Source organism: Accipiter gentilis, chromosome 6, assembly GCF_929443795.1.
Source record: "Accipiter gentilis chromosome 6, bAccGen1.1, whole genome shotgun sequence".
Lineage (NCBI taxonomy): Eukaryota > Metazoa > Chordata > Aves > Accipitriformes > Accipitridae > Astur > Astur gentilis.
Genome location: NC_064885.1, coordinates 22,015,636 through 22,040,307, shown reverse-complemented (window position 1 = coordinate 22,040,307; position 24,672 = coordinate 22,015,636). Strand labels below are relative to the sequence as shown.

The window sequence follows — 24,672 nt, the reverse complement described above, 5'->3', positions numbered from 1 at the left end:
TTATCCATAGATTACAGCAAAGATTTTTTTAAAAACTAAGTTTCAGTATAAATTTATTGTTTAACCTTTGACAACCTACACAGTGGCACACACCAACACAGAGCACTTTAACAGAGTGAACTGACCATGACTAATTTAAGGAAATACCAGGTTTTTTTGTTTGTGTATTAATGACATTTCATGAAAAGTTAAGAAATGGGAGACTGAAGGAATGAATTGGGAGGAGGAGGGATTCATAGCCTCTCTAATAAATGACCAAAGGCAACAAAATTGATAACTATCTAAAAATATTCAAAGGATATAAATCACGGTTAGAGGCATTATTTAGGGTGGTGCAAAGAGGTATAATTGGGATGAATAAGATAAAAATTACAAAAAGCATTATTTAAATTTATTACCAGGAAAAGCTTTCTAATGCTGAATTCTAATAGCCCTAGAATAATCTCCCAGGGGAAATGGTAGAAGCTCCAGGCTTAGACACATTTAAGTAGGTTGAAACACCCCCACTCCTGCCCCTAACACTAGAAAATATATTCTAGGGAACAATTCTGCACTGTTAGCATAATACTCTACCTGTACTACTTTTTCTTTCTGTCTACTAATCTTTATTTCTAGGATTTAATAAGTCTAGCAGCAACTTCTAAACCCACTGAAATTTAGATGAAACGGTTATTAGGAATCCTAAGCATAGTGCGTATTACTCTGCAAAGCAACAACCCACTCTGGTATATCTTTCTGTCCCTGATGTGATGACCCTTTGAACAGAACTGCCTGTTAACCACAATCAAGTATTTACTCAAGATTCTGGTGGTGCAGTATTTACTACAAAATATAAAAAAACATCTTTTGAGATGTACCTCACATTTTTCAGACCAGTTTGTGGAGGATCTAGCAATAAACATACCAATGGTTGATTCCGAGATCAGAGGTAATAGCTTCAGCTCTCAGAATTGTCCAGGAGTGATCATTATCCTTGAAAATATTTTGTTATCTTGTGTATTTTCAAAAATCAAGATTCCTACCTATGTGGTCACTTAAGAAATTGGATCATTACAAAAAGTTTACTTAAGAGACTTTGCAACATGGACTACATTCTTTCTTGATATTCCTGGTTCCTTGTCCAACCTATGGAGTATGTTGGTTCTAGAGAATCTCTAAAACTAATCAACACAGTTGTCTGTGTGGAAAAGTTCTGTTTCTTACCTCAAATTAAAATGTGTGGTAACTGTACCATAAAATTTGAGTCACTACAGACAAAACGTTTTTGCCCAAATCACCATGGCTCTGCCTTGGCTGTAAAGCATTTCCTACTTGATGTAGGCACAGTGTAGCAACATTCATCATGGTTTTGCTCCTTTCCCAGCTCTGCTGGAGGTAGTGTAATGGTAACTAATGAAGCAGCTACAGACAGCAGCAACCATGCTAAATAACTTAAGGTTCTAGTTTATTACCACAACAACCACCTCCATGCTGGGAATGCTTATGTGATTTTTTTTGTATATATGTATATGCGTGCATGCATATATATGTGGTCATCTCAGAACCCTTCAATATCCTATACTCATTTTCCTTCTTGTTGATTCTGACAGCTGTCAGTTCTGGACATGAAAATAGCATGTTTCCATTTTCTTACTGTTTGACACTCAAGCTTTTAATCGCTTTTGTTTCTAGAAGATTAAATTCCAGCTTTTTTCACATCAGCTGTAAACCTTAACTCTTTTTGTCTGTTATTCATGCATTATTCTCTTCTACCTCCCTGTTCACTCTTCACTAAATAATAATTCAATTTTCTAAAAGAACTGACCGCAGCTGATCCGTTCCACATTCCAAAGAGCATGCCCAGTTAAAACAACCATCCACCTTCTCATCTATATGTATGCACATTAAGCAGATTGTAGACAGGAATTTGTTGCCAATTTCAGTACTGTTTTGAAATGTCATTGTAGTCACAGGCTTGGTCAGGGTTATCTGATCAAGTTTTTTGTATCTGTTTAAATATTTAGGGGAGGCAGGAGTAGAAAGAAATAAGACAATTTTAACAATTTGTTTGTTTGTTTGTTTTTTCCTTAGGATATCCTGAAAATATCAGCCAAAAATTATTTTATGGGTTAATACACCTAGAGGAACCTGAAAGAACTTTATATCCAGTTAGGAAGTTAAATGTCTCTGAAAACCCCAAACAGCATCTAGATTTATACAAAAAGAATAGGTAAGACAGCAGAAAGGACTTTTACTCCCATGAAATTTTCTGGGTTTCTAAAGTGCGAGTATAAAATACGATTGTAAAACCTTCGCCCCCCATTTGGAGACAGCTTCTCTTTGCATGGCAGGCTTTATGCACCTTGCTTAGTGAAAGCTGCACTCTTTTATCATATGATGTACTTAGCTGGGAAAAAAATTCTGCTGCTTTGTTCTCAGCATAGGCATAAATACTGACAATACACAGCCCTGTAGCTTCAACAGCTGATGAATGCAGAATTTCCACATGAGTTAGAGTTGAAAACAGGAATGAGTGCTTTTTCTGAACTCTATTTTAAATGTTTGTAATGTTTCAAACTATTGTGAGTGTTTCTTCATAGGCAATCAATAATGAAACAAGAGCCGAAAATTCTTGACTGTAATCATTGTGTCATTCAATTTGTGTGTGTGTTTAGGGCACTTTACAATGGAGGGCTGTAAGTAGAGCTGCAACAGAATTATTAAATCGTAACATCACCAAGCTCTTTGACAGTACTTTTCATCTACAGGGCTCACAGTACTTTGCAAAGCATGTCAGTATCATTATTCCTATTTATAAGAAGAGAAATGGAAACTGTAGCTGGTGAACCACTGTCAATACTTACTCAAAAGGCAGGAAAATGTGTCTGGGGAAAAAGGGTACTTGATCTGGTAACTGCCTTTTCGTCACCAGGAATGAAGTTAGGAACATACAAAACCACCTGGATTCATTTTCTTGTGTTAAGCTTCAACAATATGGGTTAGAATTGTTTATTATTTTAAAACTCTTTGTTAGACAGAGGTTTATGAAATGAAAGCCCTTGCTCCCCTTTCACTTTTGCTCAGTTTGAGCATTGTGAATTTTTATTTTATGATCCTGTCTTCTTTAGGCAGGGAGGGGGGGGGGGGAGTGGGGGGGCCACCTAACCAAAAAACCCATACCAGGCTTGTACGTTGTAACTTGTACAAAGGTAATGAAATATAATTACCTTCTGAGATATCACTGGAGTAATTTTCCTGATAGATTTATCAGAAACATTTCTTGAGAATGAATGTGTTAACAGAGTATGTGTTTTACTCTGCTGTAGCTTTAGTGGTCATCCTTCAAACCTGACTATTCTCCATGCTAATAGAGAATCTGGATTCCAGGGGAGGCTAACCAAAAAAACCCCAACCCCCAAACAACAAAACACCCTAGTGCTAAAGCAGTCTAATCACTGTTGGTTTATCTGAGACTGTAATCTCCTCCATTGGAAATCTGAAACATGCTGCATTAAGGGACTTGATACATTTCAGCTTACAACACTCCCCATACTTTTTGTTATGCTTTTTAAAAAAAAAAAACAACGCAAAACCACCCAAACATTTGACCCAAATGTATAAAGATTGTACAGGATCTCTGTTTGCTTCTTTCTACTTTGTGTAGAAAGTATTTATATTGTATTGCAGGCCTTTTTTTTTTTTTTGGCAACACCTAGATCATTGAGGGACAAGGGTGGCTGCCATTCTTATGGCTGTTTCAAGTGGCACTTTTACACTATGAGGTCTGCAGATTCTGTAGGCAATGATGATGTGGTATGAATAAAGCTTGTCATCCTTCTCAGCTTAGCCTGAGGAGGCAGAAACCTAATGCTATTATATGGTTGGTGATACTGGTTGAAACATGAGGAAGATTGTATTTATGTAGCACAGCATTATGCACAATCAACAGTAATAGTTTTAGTTGTTTCAAAGGTGCTTTTGCTGTCTTCGACAGACCTTTTTTTTACTTCAATCTCTTCCTTAGATTTGCCCAACAACTGATGTATGAGAACTGCCTTAAGCTACAGGTCAGCAGCTACAGGGATCATTCAGAGGTGTATTGATCCCAAGGGTTACAGTCAAAAGTAAAACATCAAGATTAGGCTACTGCACATCCAGGTTCCCCCAGATATTTCCACTTTTTTTTGTTCAGTAATTTTATCTGGAAGAATAGCTCATTGGCTATTTGTTTGTCTGTGATTTCCAGCTAGCCAGCAAGATGACTAGCATCTGACTGGGATCCTGAAAAGCCATAAATGGCCCATTTTAAGGGCACAGATGCTATATCCTTTGATTCCAGCATATCCAAATAGTCTCAGAGCAACTCTAGATGTGCTGTCTGAATCCATGCAGCTTCATAAAAGATGCTGGATAAAACAAGAGGTGTATTTCCAATCTAGATAATATATATATATTTTTTAATAGATACAGATATACACACACATACAATATTACTTAAAATTTGTATGTATACAAACTATTATATATATGCAATAAAATGTATCAGTTTGTGTATGTTTTTGCAAAATTCTGCTCATATCACTGTTATTTCTCAGTCTGGCAACTGTCAATATTTGTCCAAAATTTTATTTAATGAAATTGGTTTTTTTAACACCAGGATTCAATCAAAAACCAAATATCTAAGTATATTTAAAGCACCTTTTTACAAGCTATGACACCTTGATTTTCTGCCAAATGAGCTGTTCTCTTGCTGTTAACCTATTGATGCTTTTTAAGGGTAGTGCAGAAATAGTATACAGTATACATCCAGCAAACAGCTATACTCCACAGAGGTGAAGCAAATTTGCCAAAAAAAATTAGGATATTAGCCAGGATGTCAGACACCAAGATTTTTAGCACTTGGCTCCTTTGCCTACTGCTAGACTCCTGGAAATTGTTTATATGGGGATTGCATTTTACTATGAGGTTTTATTGTAATTTTCAATAAGCATACAAAAACTGGTGGAGATATACTGGTATTGAGATATTTAATCTAGTCAGCATGTGTGAATTAAGGGAAGAGGAGACTTTTTTGAAGCCCTGGAGGTGTCCTCACAGTTTAATTGCCTCTCCCTCTCTAAGTATCCATATACTTTTGCAAACATCCTTAATTTTGGTATTATAATGCATATTCCAGGATACCGGGAGCAGCTCCATGGGTCCATCCCACCAGATCTTTACCTGCTGTCACCTCTGTGAAGTCTTTCATTCTCCTCTTCTGCTAAGCATGGATGGTGGTGGAGATGAATGGGGTGGTGCACATGCTGGCACCAAAACTTCCAGAAGTGTCCCAACCTGCTGGGATACTCACCAGGTAAAAAGCATTAGAGCTGCATCTCAGGTCAGGGAAAGAGACAGCTGAGACACGAAGTAGGTGCAGGGCTCAAAAGGGATTACCAAGTAAAGTAAGGGCCGCTACTGAATTACCCTCTGACCCGTCCTTAACCTGGGGCTACTAATGTTCCATGGCATTATTTTCAGCTTAGGGTCAGGTGGGAGACAGTGGACTTCATCCGCACTAGAGGAACTTTATAACCCTCTGATCCTTGCTGAGTCTTATTTTCTTCCTGAATGAAGTAAGATGGTGCAAGTGCTCACAGCAAGCCCAGTATTGTGCCACACCAGAAAGGGAAATAAACTGCACCTTCCCATTAGCCCTTGGGGGGGGGAAATCATCACCAGTTAAAAAGCAGTCAAGCCACCACTGCAGGATACTATTGCCTGTTTGAATGAACAAATAACAATGTTTTATTTTAATTAGTATTAAAGATGTCTTGAGCCCTACATATCTATTTCTAATTTGAACTGGTGTCAGCCAGTACAGTAACTATTGAGATTAATTGAAACAACTGTGCATTTTAAAGTTTATTTGCAAAGATAAAATATCTGTGGACGGGGTAGAAGTGAAAAAGAAACGTGAGCTATTGATGACAGAAAGCAACTTAGGCAGTTAAATTAATTCAAATAATGCAGTGTATCACCATCTTGAATTTGCATTTGTAGGTTTTGCAGCTTTTCCCAGCCTTCGATTAGGATTTAAAAAAATTTAAAGGCATTCATTGATGTGATGTCATTTTAGACCTCTGACACCATGTATTATGGGTACCTCTGCAGAGGTGGTTTGGGTTTTTTTGGATGCACTTGTTTATTGCTAGTATAAAGAAACCACATTTATTTGTGTGTCTTCATAGCTCAACCTTGCAACTGGGCTAAGGATAAGCATTACATCTTAAAAGCCAGACACTGCAGTTGCCATTTTTGAGTTTGCAGCATAAACAATTTTTTTCAGAGAGGAAAGGAGAGATTTTTGGCTTTTGATTGGGGGTGGGGAAAGTGTATGTGTATGCACGTATATAACTATATGTTCTGGTTTGGTTTTAGGCAAGTAGTTTACATAAAAAAATAATTTGTCGGGGGAGGACATATTGCTAAAATTATTTCAGAAAAAGTGATATTTCTATGTCATTCTACTACTAGGCTTTTGCTTATGAAGCCATTGCTTTCAACTTCTATACAAATATTCTAAGGTTCATTTTATGAAGAAGTATCTCATTCTCACTAATGTTTTGTGAAAAGGATTTTTCTGTTTATTTAAATGAAGAATGCTGCATAACACACTCCAGTGAGTAATGTAAGTACAGTGATGCATTTTAGTTTGCTGAATATCTTGTTGCAAACCAAATTTTAGTGATAACACGCATGCCTGTATTACTTTGCTTCAGTTTAAAAATGTAGGTTTATTTACAGTAGAGAAAATACTTTGCTTCTTGTGTAATGTACCAGCACGACCTGAAAAGATTTGCTTCCAGTAACAAAGAGATAGAAATCTATTAGATGGGGAAACACACTGATGAAGAAGACATGAACATATAAAAGAATTAAGGATGTCATTAAGGTGGTAAATCTTCAAGTTTCCCTAATATTTCCTGTGATAACAACAATAATAATAATCAGGAATAACAGAAACTTTAAAAATAATTTAAGTCCAGTTTTAAATCTGAAATTGACTTTTAAATATCTATTTTTAATTTTAAATATTTTTTTGTTTCTGAGCAGAAAACTTTGCTGATATGCTGATAACAAGCATCATGAAGACCCTGTTTTGTGTCACTAACAAAATTTAACACTATGAAGTGATTTGGGATATTAGGATGCTAGGAAATGCTCTAACATAAAATTTCTGTTCAAGATATTCAGAAATTTTAAAATTAATTTTTTATTAAACAGAAATTTTGGTGAATTTTACTATCTTTATTCCTGCAGATAAATTGTATTTATGTGGGCTTGATTCTGCAAATATTCTTCTAAGTTTAATACATGTGAGAGACCAGAATAAAAATAAAACAGGACTGCTCACATAAGAAAAATCCTATATTGCCAGTCTTAAAAATCATGTGCCAACATGATTGTGGGAACAACAAAAAAGAGCATGAAGATGTATAAATTTAAAGTTAATTTAGCATTCTTCTTGTTTACTTTCCAGTTATTAAACTACAAGGTCCAGTTGCTGTCAGTCTTTCCCTGCAACTGCCAGATACAGAAACTGGAATTATTAAAAGAGCCCCCAAACCCACAATATATGCTCAATATTCAAAGACGTTCAGGAGCTGCTAATAATTTAGTGTTGAGGGAGGTGGATAACCTCAAGATTGCTCAAGTTACTCTTTGCAATATCAACTGCCATTCGCAGGTGCTCAGGAAGGTCCTGTTGCGTGGCAAGAATGACAACTGCCTGTTTCTCTGGGAGACAGGTGAAGAGGAAACAGTCCATTTTAAACAGCAAGTTACAAAAGCAAAAGTCAATGATGATAGTGCAAAGAAAAGGAAGTACTTCTTAGAAAAAAAACCAGACAAGCCACTAGGCAGCATTCGGTTCCATGCCATTTTGGTATTTTTTATGCATTAGAGCAGTTAGTTAGTTGTCCTAGCAAGTGGTGCATCATTTGGTATGCAGAGAATTTGAAGATACAAAGATCATTGAGGAAAGGGGACAAAACCCACACCACACAGACTTATCAACACATTGTATGTAGCTTTGCTTCCCCCCCCCCCCCCCTTTTAAACAGTGTTTAAGAAAAATATGCTGTGTTACCATAATAAACTAAAATACTCTCTCAGCCTCTTCAGAGTTTACATTTTGTTTTCACTTCTTTTGGTTCCAGGTAGGTTTTATTTGTTCTTGTTCTATTTTATAAAACCTTTTCTCAACAGTAATGGCTTCAGCAAGAAGAAATAAGGGAGAATTATGAGCACAAAAGGGAACTGACAGTTGTGTATGTATGTTGTCACCTTCTCTTTTGTCACTCATAGGTGGGTAACGGTACAGAAGAAATAGGGCATAATGTTTTATAGAATACAGTCAGACAGGAATTCCAGCTGGCATTCACTAAAGCAAAAGGGAACACTTTCCTCATGTAAAATCATTGTTTAAATCCCAACCATACATAGCTATGGAATAATGGGGTCACTTATTTTCCACTTGTTCAGTAAGATACTGCAGCAATCTAATGATTTTACAAGACAGACGGTTTAAAGCATTGATTTGCTGCAAATTGCTCAATCCATAACTAATGAGCAGGTCTAGAGGTTTTCAGTAAATCAATCCATTAGAATTTACAGTTTACATAAGAATATATTACTCAATCTGTGGACACAGAACAATTTTTTTTTTGTAACCTTCAGCAGCCCCTTATTGCTGTTTTTTTAAACTCTCTTAAATTTCTGTGGATGGATTGGATAAAATCCCTGTATTCGAGGGCTCTGACAGCATGCCTGAAAAATACACTGTCCACTTCTACACAGGCACACATGCATCCCATGTCAAGTCCTAGATATTCCCTCGTAGAAGACAGTTAACATCCAAGAAGGCAGGACGAGACAACAAATGGAATTCAGTCTCTGTCACCTGTAGCGCTAAAACTCTGCCCCAATTTGAAGGTGAATTATATTCTTTACAGCTGCAAGAGTGTGATGTCAAATGACAACTGTTATTTGGACCCACACAATTCTTCATAACAAGCTGAAATCTCTCCTGTATGAAAAAAGAATAGCAAAGGCAAAAACCTCTATGGATTGGGTGACAGGACTTTTGTCACTTATCTGCGGTATAGAAACAGGAACTTGAAAACTATGCTTGCAAACAGATCAAGTTCTAGATTACTTTATTACTGGTGATGCCTGTATGTTTGTACCATGTTTTCTCCAGGCTTTGTAAGAAAAGGGTCAGTTCTATCATTATCAATTACTACAACAAGATCATTTTAGGCAAAACAGTTACAAGCAAGCAGAAGGTCAAATCCTGTCAATGAATTCATAGACTCTGAAAAAACATTGTATTGGTTGTTACAAAAGAGCAATGTGGCTGGAGGGCTGTTAGTATGGGAGTGTTGAATCATCCCACTCCAACTGCTCTTGCCTGGTGCCATTCTGTTTGTCTCCCTTTTGGACAATCACTTCCTCTTCCTCCTCCTCCTCCTCCTCGTCCTCCTCCTCACTTCCATCTGATTCAGCACTGGTTGTGTCTTCCTCTTCATCTTCTATGTCGTCTTCCTCACTCTCCTCTTCTGTCTGGTGAGGCTTTTCATATTTCTACAGTACAATTAAAGAAATGGAGACAGTAGAAGAAAAGTGCCTTCTTGCTAGCCAGTGGCTGTGAGAATGTGAGCATTTATTCCACTTTTGGAAATGCTAACATGCTGGGAAAATCTGCTTTCAATCATTATGTGACTATTATACAATTCAGTAGCAAATATTCAAAAAATACTGTAACAAGAACAGAATGTCAATAAGCAATACCTTTGTAAGTCAAGCTGCCAAAATGTAAAACTTCAATGTCAGTTTCTTTAAACTGCTGACCATTTACCCTCGTTTTAGTGTATTAGTGCTTACATTAAACAGTTAAAAACAAAGTAACTATAACATCTTGGGTACCTAGGGTGAAAATATGAGTGGAGAGGAAGTAGTGTTGTACCCAAGAATTCTTCACCATCCTATTTAATAATTATATATCATGCTAAATATTAAGTGCTCAATTATATATTATCATGGTATGCGGAGCTAAAAACTGAGATGGGGTCCTGAGTCGACATACCTACAACTGTTCTGCCACGCCTAAACAAGTGTACTCTGAAAGAGGCTTAAAATTCACTGCTGAGTAAGCTACCAGCCCGGACAGTAACTCCTGGTAGTATCATGATATAACACTATGCCTCAGTTATTGTACCTCCATGGGGTTGACGGTAATAGTCAGAGCAGAATCATCCCAATCCATTTCATTTTCTTTACTTCCTTCATTGTCTGTAGAGCTGTGCTGATGAGCTGTCCGAATTCGATAGACCCCCAAGGTTATGATGAAAATGAGTATGCTTACACAGATTATGATAATGATAGTAGCCACACTTGGAACAACTGGAACAAAACATGGAAAAGGGAATGGGCTTATATTTGTGGGAAAAATTACCTACAAAACACTTAATACATTGTCAATTTTTTCCCCTCAGCACCTCTTCCTTTGCATTGAGAATCAACACATTCACCTGCCATGTGCCTGGGATTACAGAAATTTTTGACAAGTGCCCACCTACTAAGGCAGAGCATACACGAATGCTGTTTACAGATATCTTATAATGAGTATTATAAACCATAACTAAAAAAGTAATTATGCCTAGCACTTGTTCTTTAAGGCACTTTATTACAGAAGACAAGTAGTCAATCAGTACAGAATCAATTAGTTTCAGAACCAGTGTTTTTCCAATATGGTTCAGTTATGTTACCTGCACGTTGTCCCCTTCTGATTACAGCTGAGGCATTAACCTCACTTGTGAGAAAAAGTATATCTCAAAGCTTTTATTTTCAAAGGCTTCAAACACTTGCACTCTGGATTTAAATCTCAATCTCCAAGAAATAAAATAACACATTGACACTCAATTTGCCTGTGTTACAACCTTCCTGGGAGACTCTTGAGGATTCAAGACATTTTTTCTCACTGTTCTGTTGCACTCTGAAAAGTCTCTGTCTCCACCTAGTCACAGGAAGAAATCTCCCTGAATTATTCTTATATTATCAGCTCCATAATTAGATTAGTGGAGAAGTGCTGCCACTTTCTATGTACCTTTGCTATGCAGGTACTGCAGTTCCAGGAGCTATAGTAGTTCTGTACCCCACTTTACTGCATTGCCCTGCCTGTAAGAATGGAACTGTGAAATCAGAAAAATATTAAAGAAGGAAGAACTAGTTTGCAATAGTTCATTTTGTAAAAATTCAGTTTCATTTTAGTTAAATGTCTGTACAAGTGCACAGAAAAATACAGTAACTTTCTAAGCATAACTGTATATAAGTGCTTATAACTACCTGCACTTTACATGAGCTTTACTTCTTTACATATGTATTATTCAGCTAAAAGGATTTCAGAATCCAGCATTTAAACAGATAACTTTGACCTGGGTTTAACCAACTGCATTGAAAGGGCTTCAGATTTGGCTATATATTTTTAACTCATATAGTCTAAAATTTAAATTCTGTATTTAATATATACTAATGTGCCCTGCACATGGCTAGGTGGACCTATCTTCTCTCCAGAGAGCTTCAAACTGAGGCCTGTACAGCAGCTCCCACAAGCACTGCAGCAATTATAGATTTAAAAAATAATACAAACTTCTCTTCTTTTTGCTTAGAAAGGAGTGGGCAGAAAATAATATGCCATAAAAATACAGATGTACAAAGACAATATGAGCATAAATATCATCCTTCATACTAGTCAATATTAGAAACTAGACATTTTCTTAACGATGTGGTTCAGAGTACATAACCTTTAATGAAGACTTTAAAAAAGGATACCAGTTTTTAATTACAAAGTACCTCCTTGGAAAGAAAGAAGAGAATTCAGTGTTATCTTTTTTAATACCTATGCAATGATCTCTGTGAGGTTTCACAAGCAACTATGGACTTCAGGGCTTTATTTGTTGACCAGGCTGAATCACAAGAGAAATACTGACATACCAGAATCATTGTGAGGAGTCTCTGTAAAGTCATCACGTACCTGAGTTGTGAACAGTACTTGTGCTTCCCTCAGGGTGGTGGACAGATTGGAGAAATTCTGGTTGTGCTATCATATGATTTACATGGTCCATGAAGTTGGAGTTGGAGCTGTGTAGAACATTAACCTGGCACAAGAGAAAAATAAGAGATCAGATATTAAAAAGTGCTCTATATTCCAAGCCTGCTGGCTCCATACATTACATTGAACTATGAAGACCATCAGCAGATAGGAACATTATTACATAGATCTTAAAGGCCAAACTAACTTTTTTAATGCCAGTGAAAAAATACACAGGTTAATATTTTTCTCATTTCTAGAATTAAAAATGCATTCTAACTTTTCTAGCTGTAGACTATGAAGTGGCACAGAAAAGGATTTTTTTGATTTACCTGTCTGGATAAGTAGTGACTTTTTTTTCCTCCATGCTAATTAGCTTTTAGATGTTCCCTGAAAGTTAGTGGGAGATTTGCCACTCTGAACACTGAGAATGTAGCAAACTCATTGTGTTTAAAACCAAAACAGTAAGAGAGAATTAAAAGAGGTTTCAGTTTTTCCTGCGTCCCTACTTTCAGAGTGACTTTCTTTGAAGATACCATATTAGTTCTCTGTCCTACTAACAATTATAAGCAAAAACCCTGAAGTCATTGTCAGGGTTCCAGAATGCTAAAGTGAAAAGAATTTTCAATACAATGTAAACATGTAAAAGCTTTCAGTACCAATTATTAAGGTTTGAGCCAATTGCTAAGAAGGTCCTGCCCTTTCCTGTAGCTACTTGGTACCTGGGTTCTAGGCTGGATAAGCTGGTTCTTCAGACTAGGCCCACGATTCCTGATGAGGTAGTTCTCAGTCCCTGAGCCACTGTGCTGCACTAGACTTAGTACCAGCACACATAAGCTCAAGAGAGCTATCTAAATATTCTTGTGGTAGCTGACCATGTCTGGGTAGTGGATCCAAGAGAATACGACAGATGAAGTCCATCCTGCACATTCGTTACCCGTATACTGACTTTCCTACTCAAAGAAATCTGAAATCATGTAAATTACCAGGAATGATCTCCATCAGATGAAGAACAAATTATAAAACTTATTGTAAGGGGGTAGTGCTTGGAAAAACTGAAAAGGTGAATGCTGCAGGAAATAAAAATATGTCAGGTTAAGTAAAAGAATAACTGGTCTAAGGAAAATAATGAGGCTGTAATGATTTACTTTCGAGCAGGTGCATAAATCTTCAAAAAGACCTGTAGGAGATTTTACATTATGGAAAAACAATGGTGATGACGTTAGCCTCCATTCTGTTTGAACAGGAGTAATTGCCTGTGTTAGTGGAGTTCAATAGAAGGGTCATCTCCTTACATATGCATCAGAATAGAGAGACCCACATTGAGGAATGCCCACAGAAGTCAACTTCCTATTTGAATGGAACTTAGAATTTTTACTCTAATAGTTACCAGAATGTGTTAATCATTTTACGTATTTTAAAGAAAACAATGTCGCTGAAGATAAGGCTAGTGCTCAGCCTCAGTGCTGGAAAAGAAAACTTGACTAAATGATTGCTTACCTCCAAGTTAAATTCATTGCTAATGTAACGTCCATTTAGCTCTGAGCACTTGACTCTGAACTTTCTGTCAAAGGTGGCTGAAGTGTACCAGTTGCGGTATCGAATCTGCCGAAGAACCTGTTCATAGTTGTGCATGCTCTCCACACCTGGAATGGTGGTAGAGCAGTAATAATCTCAAGGACATGCTATGTAACAAATGCTCTATACAGTACAGAAATCAAATGTTCACAGAAAATACAAAATTTGGCAGAATGATCTGAAAATGGAATTGCATCAAATATTCCCTGATAGAGCCTCTGGCTGATACTAAATTATGTGAGAATAGTTTTCGGAAATGAATGTAGGTCCATAATGGAGAAGAACAAATGCAACAGCAAAGATTTAGAATAAATTACTTAGTACTTGAAAAAAATGGCCAATGAGTTACCAGCACTGTGCAGGAGCACTGAGGAATCTCCTCATTCCTATGTTCCACTGTGCTTGTCCACAAGAACCCCCACATTTAAAGAAAGCAATGTTGCTGTTTTCCTTATTTGGGGAGTAGCAGGAGGGATGCTGAGATCAGGACAAAGCTGTGCTGTATTCCAAAGGATAAACAGAGCACACCCAGAGATCAAGAAGTGACTATGCTTTTTGAGACACAGTCTCTCCTGGAATATTTTATGGCTAGTACATCACAGATTTCTGTCTAATTTCTTTCACATTAGTCCTTTCATTCCAGTAAAGTAATTGTTGGTGGGAGGAAATAAGGGAAAGCAAAGTCTATGAACATACCATAGATTGAATATCCTGCTGTGGAATTTGTGGCATCTAGATGTTTTCCTTGAAGCTCCACATGATCTAGTTCTAAACACTCTTGATCAGGATCTAGATCTGTGCCAATCACCAAAATATCACAGAAATCCAAGTTGTGGAGCATTTCCTCTAATACCACTGGCTTATTGGCTGTGAACACATGGCATATACCATGAAAAAAAGAAGAAAGAAACTAAGATAAATGAGCACAGAACGGCTCATTCATTTTATGTGCTTTACATCTTGGCTTTCAATTTTTGCAAAGATGGCTGAATTGTTTTTTGCTGATATTAAATACAGCATACTTTAAGCAAATCAAAAGAGAAGTGTCTTGCCTGTTCAGGTGCTATGATGATGATGGCTTACAAATACCTAGTGACATAGATAGAAAATGCATATAAAGGCAATCAAGAACAGTACTGGAAGTAGAAAACTGCAATTTGATCCTGGAAATAAGTTCATGTAAACAATTCTGTTTTTCAATACTGTATTGATACCAGGTTGGTATCACACATTCATTCTTTGCTCAAGGAAAACCAAACTGGAAAAATACATGTCAAACATATCTACACTTGGATGATTCTGTCAGTTAGTTACTCTAGGGTCCATAGAGAATTTGCATTACAAAGAACATGGCCATCTATCAAAAATATAAATGGCAAGATCCTGTGTTGTGTGGCTTAGAGAAATTGAGTTGTAAACTGACTATCCTTCAGTACGTACAATTAAAAAAAATAATTCTGTTGCTGGAAAGAGTAGTATATTGATTTAATATTTTAATTCTCTGGCCAACTTAACACAGAGTGTCTGGCAAGACTGCATAACCAGCTCCCTGAGGGTACTGTAGACACAGAGACTGGAATCTTGGAACTTAGTGCCCATTTTGCAAATTTAATTTTAGGGTGTATATGGGGCAGGAAGGCACAGACAGAAAAGCCTTATGCCCTGGATTCCCTACTCCTGGAACAGTGAATTTGGGTATCATCTGAACTCTAGGTACAGCTTTAACTTACTTACTTATCCAAAAATGCAGACACAACTCAGATTTGCAGGATAGGCAAATCCGAATATTTCTAAGGCTGACTGAGTTGAACTATTTCATGGGAAGCTATGAGAGATAGGCAAGACCTGGGCTGCAGAGCTAGGGAAAAGCCTGAACTGGTCAGCTTTATTGCTCTGGCTGTCAGTGGGCAAACAGGAAATGTACAGGAAGCAATTTTACCTATTGGTGGGGTCCCACTGATTTCTCTACTGAAGCAGGACGAGTAGCAACATACTGTCGTTCCAGGGGCCCTCTTGCGGGTAAATAAGGCCTCAGAGCCATAGTCATGCTGCTGCCTGTGGCAACTGCCTGATCTGCCTTTGATGAGAGACAGACCTAATTGGTCCTGTGACTGGGAATACACAGTGACTAAATCATCAGCCTTCTCAGCCTTGCCATGTGCATCTCTGCTACAGTCATGATTGATGATCAGGTTATGTGAATTCCCAGTAAGTGGAAAAATAGCTATAGGTAGATATAGGTCAAGATGTATAGCTGTCTTTGCCTTTGTCAGATAATATCTGGGCTGTGAGAAATAATGATTCAAGCTTATAAGGCAGGAATTGAGACTTAGAGTTCAACAATCTTTTGCAAAACACAATTATTCCCAAAGCCAATTATTAGCTGTCCTTTTTAACCACTCTTATTGGAAATAAGCAAGAGATGGCACATTAGGAAGTGCCTGACTTTCAAGGAATTAAACAGTACTTTAAGAAATGCTGCTATGGTCCTTTTGAAGGTGAGACTCAGGCTTTTTAGGTTACAGGGTGCTACACCAGTAATTATGTCAATAATTGTATTGGGAAAAATTGGGGTAGATGAAACTTATGAACTGAACTGGAGGGCAGTAGTTCCTAAATCACTGAACAGTTTTGAAGATGTCATAACATTTAGGGACATGGACTGTCATACATGTATTTTATCTTAAGTGATGGCTAATGAGCACTCTTTTCTATGCAGAGATTCATTTTTTTACATATATTAATTGTATGCAGTTGATATTATGATATGATACACTTTGCAGCATTCAGAGGACAGATGCAGTTTCAGGCAAGTGATAAGCAGCATTATTACACAGCACGGCTTCAGGGAATCCATGCCTCTGCACTTGTACATCATTAGTGATTTTGCCTTTTCAAGAGATGTACATCTAGTCACTGCTTATTCTAGTCCAACAAATATTGTTTGGAATGATTCCTCAGATTACTAGGTTTTTCATTTACCTTGTACACAAACATCCAAAAGGAAGATTCCTTTATAGACAATTTTAAACCTTATTTATACTTTTGAACATTCACCTAGTGTCAAATAATAATACACACATTGCTCAGCATTAGAATAAACTGTCAACATTGAAAAAAATCTTTGTAAATTATTATATTTATTTATATAGGTGGGAAACTGAGGCACAATATTACTCTCTCAAGTGTCACCCACAGGTAGCAGAGCTGGAAACATAAGAACAGACTAAAAGTCTAGCTATTAGTCAGTTACTGCTTTCCACTTTATCAGTACAATTAACAAAATTCTGTTACAAATAGAGACACTCTAATGAAAATATGTTATTCAACGGAATATATAAAGAAGAGAGGAAAGGAATTATTTTGAGTAGGCAAGAAACTAAAATGGAATGGCTGCTTTTTTTGAAGCACATACTGATCTATCACTATTTAACACATATTTTAATGTGTTTAATTGAATGTTTTCAGTACAGCATTATTGCTGCTTAATGTTGCCTAAATTAAGTGAAGTGACTTTCTTTGTGTTACCTGCTTGTACTATCCTTTAAAAAAACGTGAGGGGTCACGTTACAGAGTAGGTGATAATATTTAAAAGAAATCCACAAACCTCTATCATGTTCTTTTAAGTCCACTGGATGCTCCATTTTAGTGACTGTGCTGACAATTCTGATGTCAGGTAACAAAATAACACCTCTTTCAAATTGCGCAGCTGGTCTAGCAAAGTGGTCCATCCCACTTATTGTAATCTTGGGCTCATTGGCCTGAAATACCATTACATACGCATCTATATCTGGGATACTAATGCAGACATCTTCACCAAAACATCTGAAAAATATATTATTCATTAACTGCATGTAACACATTGCACATCAGAGGTGTGTGGCACTTGCACTGCCCAAAACCCACCTGATGGCTCTCATCCTTTTGTATTGTCTCAGATCAGTCTATTTCATACTTTGACACTGCCACACGTAAGGACAGGCATCTGTACCATCATGGACATAGGCCAGCAGTGACAGTAACAGCTCGGTTCCTCTCATCCCCTCCCACATTTACAACACTGAAATTATGTAGGGACAGCTTAGCAAACAGATTCATGACAAGCTCAGTCTTTAGTAAGGTCACTACGAGAATAATATTTTGATGTTTAACTGACATTTAACAAAGTACTGAATGGTTAAAAAAAATTAAAGTTAATTAGATGATAACAACTAACTTTAGTAAACTTAGCATTAAATTCTCAAAGCGATATCTAACGCATATAATATGGCTATCTTGTCATGTGTGAAAAAAAGAGCCTAATTATCCATTTAAAAAATTGGACCCATTATGAACTCATTCTGGCACCCCCCAGTATTTACTGGGGACAAAAGGGGCCTATATTAGCATTTTCATCTGAATCAGCACTGTGCTTTGGAAGTGAATCTCCTGACAAAATTCATCTTGGCACAAGGCTTGGGCCAGCCTTGGAGTGTGCAAACTGGACTGCTTCCAGTGAAACTACATCAGAAGATGCTCTCCAAACACTTAGTGTGGTCAGCCCACAGCACTAGACTAAATCTAGTACTTAGTAAGAACTGTATGTGCAGTTCATAGAAATGATGGTTATTTTTACTCTGAAGATTTGCTTTCACTGCACTGTACAACTTGTTGTAACAGAGATGTACCCCAGGGGAGCTCAGGAGTTGCAGATGGCTCTTTGATTATGTAGAACTGTAAATACTATTGTGCAGGTTCTGTCACTACTGTTGCATGCAAATGAAAGGACACGGATTTCTGTTTAACACCCAACACCAGTACTTCAGTGTTGACAGCCATATAAGGATATGGACGGACAAAGACTATTTCAAGCATAGCTACAAATACTGTTCTTGCAGCTATGTTGTCTGTTAGATGTAATAGGCCTGTTTTAAAAAGTCATGGCTCTAGATATCTCAGAAGAAACTATAACTTTTTAAAATGAACACTAAAATAAGAATGCAATAAATGCAAGTACTGTTCAGTCCAAACTGTATGCTCCAAACTATAAACAGAATGCAAGTAAATTACATTAACAAGAAAAGTTTCTTAAAAGGACAATATCAAAAGAAAACCACAACATAAATCAGCATAAAGTAAATGAAATTCATCCTTTATGCTCAATAATGTAAAAGAACAATATAGCAATGTAATTTAGCCAAAATTCCTCTTTTTACATGTCCAAAGAAAAAAGTAAACCATTAAAAATATTCATAATCTAATCAGTTCAGCTGAAGTATAACTTACTGGACTTTAGATGAGACTTTGAGACGTCTTATGCCTGCAGTAGGAAACTGTCTAGAGTTGATGTATGAGACCTTTCGGAGAGCTTGATTTATATTCTCAATGTCATCTCCTTCCATGACAAGGACTGACTGGGAAGGGTTGAAGTGATACTAGGGGAAAGGCATATAATTAGTATTTAAGGTACCAGGTTCAGAGTACAAAATAAGACATTTTTCAGGAATGTTGCACAGATGTAAGTTTAAAATCTAGTGATTAAAATCTAGTAGCTATTGTTGGCTGAATCCACGTGTTGTCCCCCAAAACACGTACTCGTATCAGTCATCTAGTTTGTGTCTGAATAACTACTATTATAATTAATTTTATAGTAAACTAATCCCAATTTGCTTTACTTTGCCCAGCCTTATCAACTTTGCTGATACTATTTCTGCAGCTGTAAAGTTCAAAAACTTAACTTACTGACATCATTTTTATTACAGTGTAATTTTTTTAGATTAAACGCATCCCCATATAAAAATATTGGCTTAAACCAGAGTAGCATGCAGAAGCATATTTTTCCTGTTTTCTGTTTAGTTTTACCCTGGCCTGTCTTTCTGAGATATATTTCAACATGAATGAACAAAACAATTATAACATTTGCCTCCTACATCTTCATTAATGTCAGACACAATAAAGGGGATTCTCCTTTCTCTGTCTCATGATCAATAAGGGTGTCATGATTTAAGACATAGCTGCTACTTGCACAAAGCCAGCTGCTCATTTGAGCCAACAAACCTTGCAAAGGCAATGGCTATTCTTGTAGCCCTGATCCTTCTCTAGTCCACTACACTGAACACAATACAGTCTTGCTGACCAAGAAACATTGCTACTGTATTCACATAGCAAATGATTGATTTTATCTTCATCATAAGTCATGCCAATTCCATTTCTTTTGTCTGTTAATTGGTTCAGCAAACCATCTGCATTGCAGAGAAAACCAGATTAACCCCCTTGATTTTGTACCCTACTATTGTCAGCACAAAACACAAAGAAATGCACCCTTCTCTCACATGCAGTCCCTGCCCCAAGCTAGATATTGATTATATGAACATGTTCTATTATATACAGACAATGGTGGTCTTCCTTCCTTACAATGAGAAGGGTTAAAAAGCAAAAGTGCAAGTAGACTGTGAAGAACAGAATGAAGCACAGGGTTCTCTATTGAACAGAACAGTGAGGACTGGATTTAAAGCTTGTACAGGAAGATCATAACACACTGAAGGGTATTTTTTAACAAAGAGGACTAACATGAGTCACAGCCTGCATACTCTTCTTTTTCCTTTCTGTAAGCTAGCAGTAGTAGAGAATAAAATTAGCAAAAGGAGACTCGAGCTAGCTAGTTAACTTAATAGCTCAGCTGCCAGAACAGCTGGAATACTGCCAAAGGGACTGGAGAAAGCCCTCATCTGAGCCATTTTTGTCTTTCTCATTAAAAAAGGCTAAAAATAGCAACAGTTTAGATAGTGTTTCTGAGAGGTGTTACAGATACCTGAAAATTAGGCTGCAGACAAAAAAAGTCCAACACTACTGTGTCAGAAACTGTATTTCAGCTGCATTGCTCTTTCTTAGGTGTCTAAAGAGTGAAGTTTCATGAATCCAAACTGCCCAGCAGAATCACCTTCCAACATCAGTTTGCCAACATTGAATCTGCTAAGCACCAGGTAAATAGCCACACAGAACCTATCATCTGTGCAACTGTCATGCACGCTTGTCTGAGCTCAGGTATGTTTATTTTTGACATCAGAAACCCTTTCTCTTTATTAATCTTCTGTTCAAGGTCAGGTGCCAACTGTTCTGCTTTCATCTGAGCCTCTTCCTGTCAGCCCCAATAAGAAACCCTACCACAATCTGTCTCTGACTGCTTCTTTCATTTTTGTCTTCTGTTTTACTGACTGTTGAACTTGCTGAGGAAGTAAAAATGAAAACAGTAACTTTAAAAGAACACTATACCTCATCTGTATTTAGGAAAATGAAAATGTTTTGAAGTTTGGTGAAAGAAAGAAAAGGCAGAAAATGATCCCTCATCTTCATTTTCCCCACTGCACTGCTAGTACTGTAAGGAAGTCAATCACCCATGCTGGAGCAGCAGTGGGTGGTATAACAGTGATTTTTCCAAGCCCATGAAACAAGGCTACTCAAATATTGTCAAGCTTCAGAGTGTGACAATAGGGGAGGAATCACTATGCTTATAAGTACCATGGACCAAATGTACACTGCTTTAAATCCTGTAAAATCCCAGCAAAGAACCTACTGGTAGGCATATACACTTGTGTTCCAGAAAACCCTACCTGTTCTTTGTATGCATTGTCTTTTAAGAATAGTTTTTACTCATAAGTGTGTCATTTTGCTGGGAGAAGCAACCATATGAAACTCTTAATGATGTCCTTGGTAGGATGAAGAAAACAAAATTCTTTGGGGTGTTTTGCTCACATGTAAAAGCTAGAGCTAACAAAATTCCTCCTTACATTTGCACTTCCAATTTTCATTTTTACCCTTGTTTTCAGAAAACGTATCAGTTATACTACACCACTGCAACTTATTACCTAGACAGACATTTGAGTGTACTTCAGGTCAGTCTCCTATCTTGTACAATGAAAAAGTTTAGCTAATAAAATGTTGTGTATGGCACTTCTACTGCATGCTCTAGGTCAAGGGTTACAGCACCATCCTCTTCCCCACTGAAAAACAACACACGAAAAAAAACCCTGTGCAGTTTCACAGGATGCATAGTCTGCAGCCAAAGTATCCTTCCAGTTTGAATTTGAAGCTCAGCTCCTTTGGAAGATGGTATTGTGATTTGTGTGCTAGGAAACAGTGTGTTTAACAGTGTGTTTACACATTAGGCAGAAGAACACCTGTCATCTAATACTGGTATCAGTAGAGGGAAACTGACAATGCATCTCATGTAAGCATTATAGAAGTTATAGTCAAGATCTTATATGTATCCAAAAGAACAGGACTTGTCTTAATGAATGCAAAGCAACCTGGCCACTACATCAACTGAAACAGGATTTCCCTCTGTTGTTCTCCACTCTTAGAAAAAGTGTTACAATATCAGTAAAGATAGTCATATGCATAATGAAGATGGATAATGATTTATATGCAAATGTAAAATTTTCTTTTCTTGACTTTAGGTTTTTTTATTGTCCAATTTTCACGGCCCATAATATTTTCCTCTTGGAACACACTCTGAATTTTTCAATACTATTGCATTGGGACTTCTTTTGGAGATGCCTCTAGATGAAAGATATTCCACTTACATTTTCCATTGCTTTAAAGCTACTTGAGATCAAAATTCAGTAATTCTTTGGAATCATATCTATTTCTGTAAAGCTACCAAAATAAGCATGAGAACATGACCTGGCAATTCTTATGGACTCTGAAAAATCAGCAGTGCCTTACTTTCTGAGCATCTAGCTTTGCAATAACGGAAATATTTTTCTTTGTAGTGTCACAGCTCTTCTATTGTTCGGCTTTTTCTTTACACAACTTTATGGGAAATTACATTGCTTCTGGGAGTGCATTTGTTACTATGTGTACTCTACTTTGGGCTTTCCACTTCATAAATCAACTCTCAATTTTTATCAAAGATTATGTCAGTTCATCCCTCACCTTTATTCCTTGGCCAAGACTCTCAAGAGAATTAATATCCAGACCTTCCTTGCAGGCCTGCAAACAGGAAATCACTTTCTGACTCTCAATTTTGCCTGGCCGGATAGTGAGACTAGCCAGGCTGCCGTGGAAATACTGAGCAAATCTGGGCTTGGTGACTTCACCTCCTGCAAGAAAGAGAATATAAAATGATTATTGATACCAATGTGCAAACCACACATCTAATAATTCGCTTTATGTTTTAACACATTTAAAGAATTTATATCCATTTTAGCCAAGTATATTTGAGATCCCATTTATTGTGATAAGTGGAATTGCTTTGTGGGTTGCTGGGTAGTACCTAGTAGCAGCCTGTCTTTAAGATTCTTGTCAGTGGTTTTCTAGTACTGTATTCAGGTGTTTATAAAGCTGTGATAACATACTCTGAGATGAAACATAGCTTCCAAAACCTGTGTCCAAGGAAGCTGTCCTGGTTTCAGCTGGGATAGAGTTAACTGTCTTCCTAGTATCTGGTACAGTGCTGTGTTTTGAGTTCAGTATGCGAAGAATGTTGATAACACTGATGTTTTCAGTTGTTGCTCAGTATTGTTTAGACTATAGTCAAGGATTTTTCAGCTTCTCATGCCCAGCCAGGGCACCTGACCTAAACTGGCCAACGGTGTATTCCATACCATGGGACGTCACATCTAGTTTAGGAACTGGGAAGTGGGGGCAGGGAATTGCTTCTCAGGGACTAGCTGGGTGTCGGTCGGCAGGTGGTGAGCAATTGCCCTGCGCATCATTTGTACATTCCAATCCTTTTATTACTATTGTTGTCAGTTTATTAGTGTTATCATTATCATTAATAGTTTCTTCTTTTCTGTTCTATTAAACCGTTCTTATCTCAACCCAGGAGTTTTACTTCTTTTTTCCTGATTTTCTCCCCCATCCCACTGGATGGGGGGGAGTGAGTGAGCGGCTGCGTGGTGCTTAGTTGCTGGCTGGGGTTAAACCACGACAGTGTAAACAGCTATTTAAGAAGATCACCCAGAGATGTGCCCCAAGGCTGGATAATTATGAGTGGCAGGGTGTGTGGGGTAGTATGGGCAAGTACCTAGAAAAGTGGGCACCTCCAATGATTTGGAAAAGGTATGCTGTCACCCCGGCAGCTCCAGAGAGATACAAATCACTGCAACGTGCTGGGGCCTGGCCCATGCCTATCGAGCCCTGTTCGACACCACTCAGCAAAACTCGCTCACCCTTTAATAGTCCCATATGGCCAGTGCGGAAGTCTAATGGGGAGTGGAGACTAACAGTTGACTATCGTGGCCTGAATGAAGTTATGCCACCACTGAGTGCTGCTGTTCCAGATATGCTAGAACTTCAATACGAGCTAGAATCAAAGGCAGCCAATTTTTAAAATTTTTAAAAATGAATTGATGAGATTATTGAAGTGATCAAACATGATTTTTTTTTAAAAAAAGTTTAAGGTCCAATGATTATTTATACAGAAACTGTACTTGCACATTCTCTATTACAAAATCACTTACACTGCCTTTGCCTTTCTCCTCCAAAAAACATACTACCTGAAGTTCTTAGATGTGCTAAGAGTCTTGGCTATGTGTAAGCAAACTGCCACACTCTCTACAAACAGTTGTCTCTAAGGTTATGGTGGAAATTCACAGCAATGAATGCAGGACAACGCACAGCCCTATGCTAAAAGGCTTATAGTGCTTCCCTTACCCAAGGCAGCTCATTTGGTGCCGTATTGGGTCTTGTCACTGTATGTTGCGTTAGGCCCTCTAGCTATGCTCTATTCAGTTTCACTCTAGGCAGCTTAGGAAGACTGATCTTTAGAAGTTGCCAATAAAATGTGATTACATACTGCCTGCACCAGTGATCATAGCATCTAAATTACTCTTGGGTTATTTAGTGATTTACCTGTCCTCCTCTAGGAGAATTTTTAGAGCTTGTCTTCCCCGCAAGTGCTAGCTATATCAGTGCACATGAATTACTGCCTACCTTGAGCCTGAGAGGACTAAGAAAGCCATGCAAACTAATTGAATTAGCAGTTGATGAGCTGTTGTAAT

The 24,672-nt window shown here is 37.5% G+C and overlaps 1 protein-coding gene across 2 annotated transcripts in view; it reads right to left on the bottom strand.

Annotated features, from left to right (window-relative positions):
• Positions 1-3,679: 3,679 nt before the first annotated feature.
• CLSTN2 (calsyntenin 2) overlaps positions 3,680-24,672 on the bottom strand; it is a 417,522-nt gene continuing 396,529 nt past the window's right edge. For both annotated transcript variants that reach the window (XM_049803649.1, XM_049803650.1), the window contains 8 exons: positions 22,604-22,770; positions 18,956-19,104; positions 17,298-17,515; positions 14,387-14,557; positions 13,613-13,758; positions 12,056-12,179; positions 10,241-10,425; positions 3,680-9,606 (listed from right to left, as the gene is read on the bottom strand). In XM_049803649.1, the coding sequence (XP_049659606.1) occupies positions 9,391-9,606; positions 10,241-10,425; positions 12,056-12,179; positions 13,613-13,758; positions 14,387-14,557; positions 17,298-17,515; positions 18,956-19,104; positions 22,604-22,770 (1,376 nt within the window). In that variant the 3' untranslated portion in view covers positions 3,680-9,390. The remainder of the gene's footprint in view (positions 9,607-10,240; positions 10,426-12,055; positions 12,180-13,612; positions 13,759-14,386; positions 14,558-17,297; positions 17,516-18,955; positions 19,105-22,603; positions 22,771-24,672) is intronic.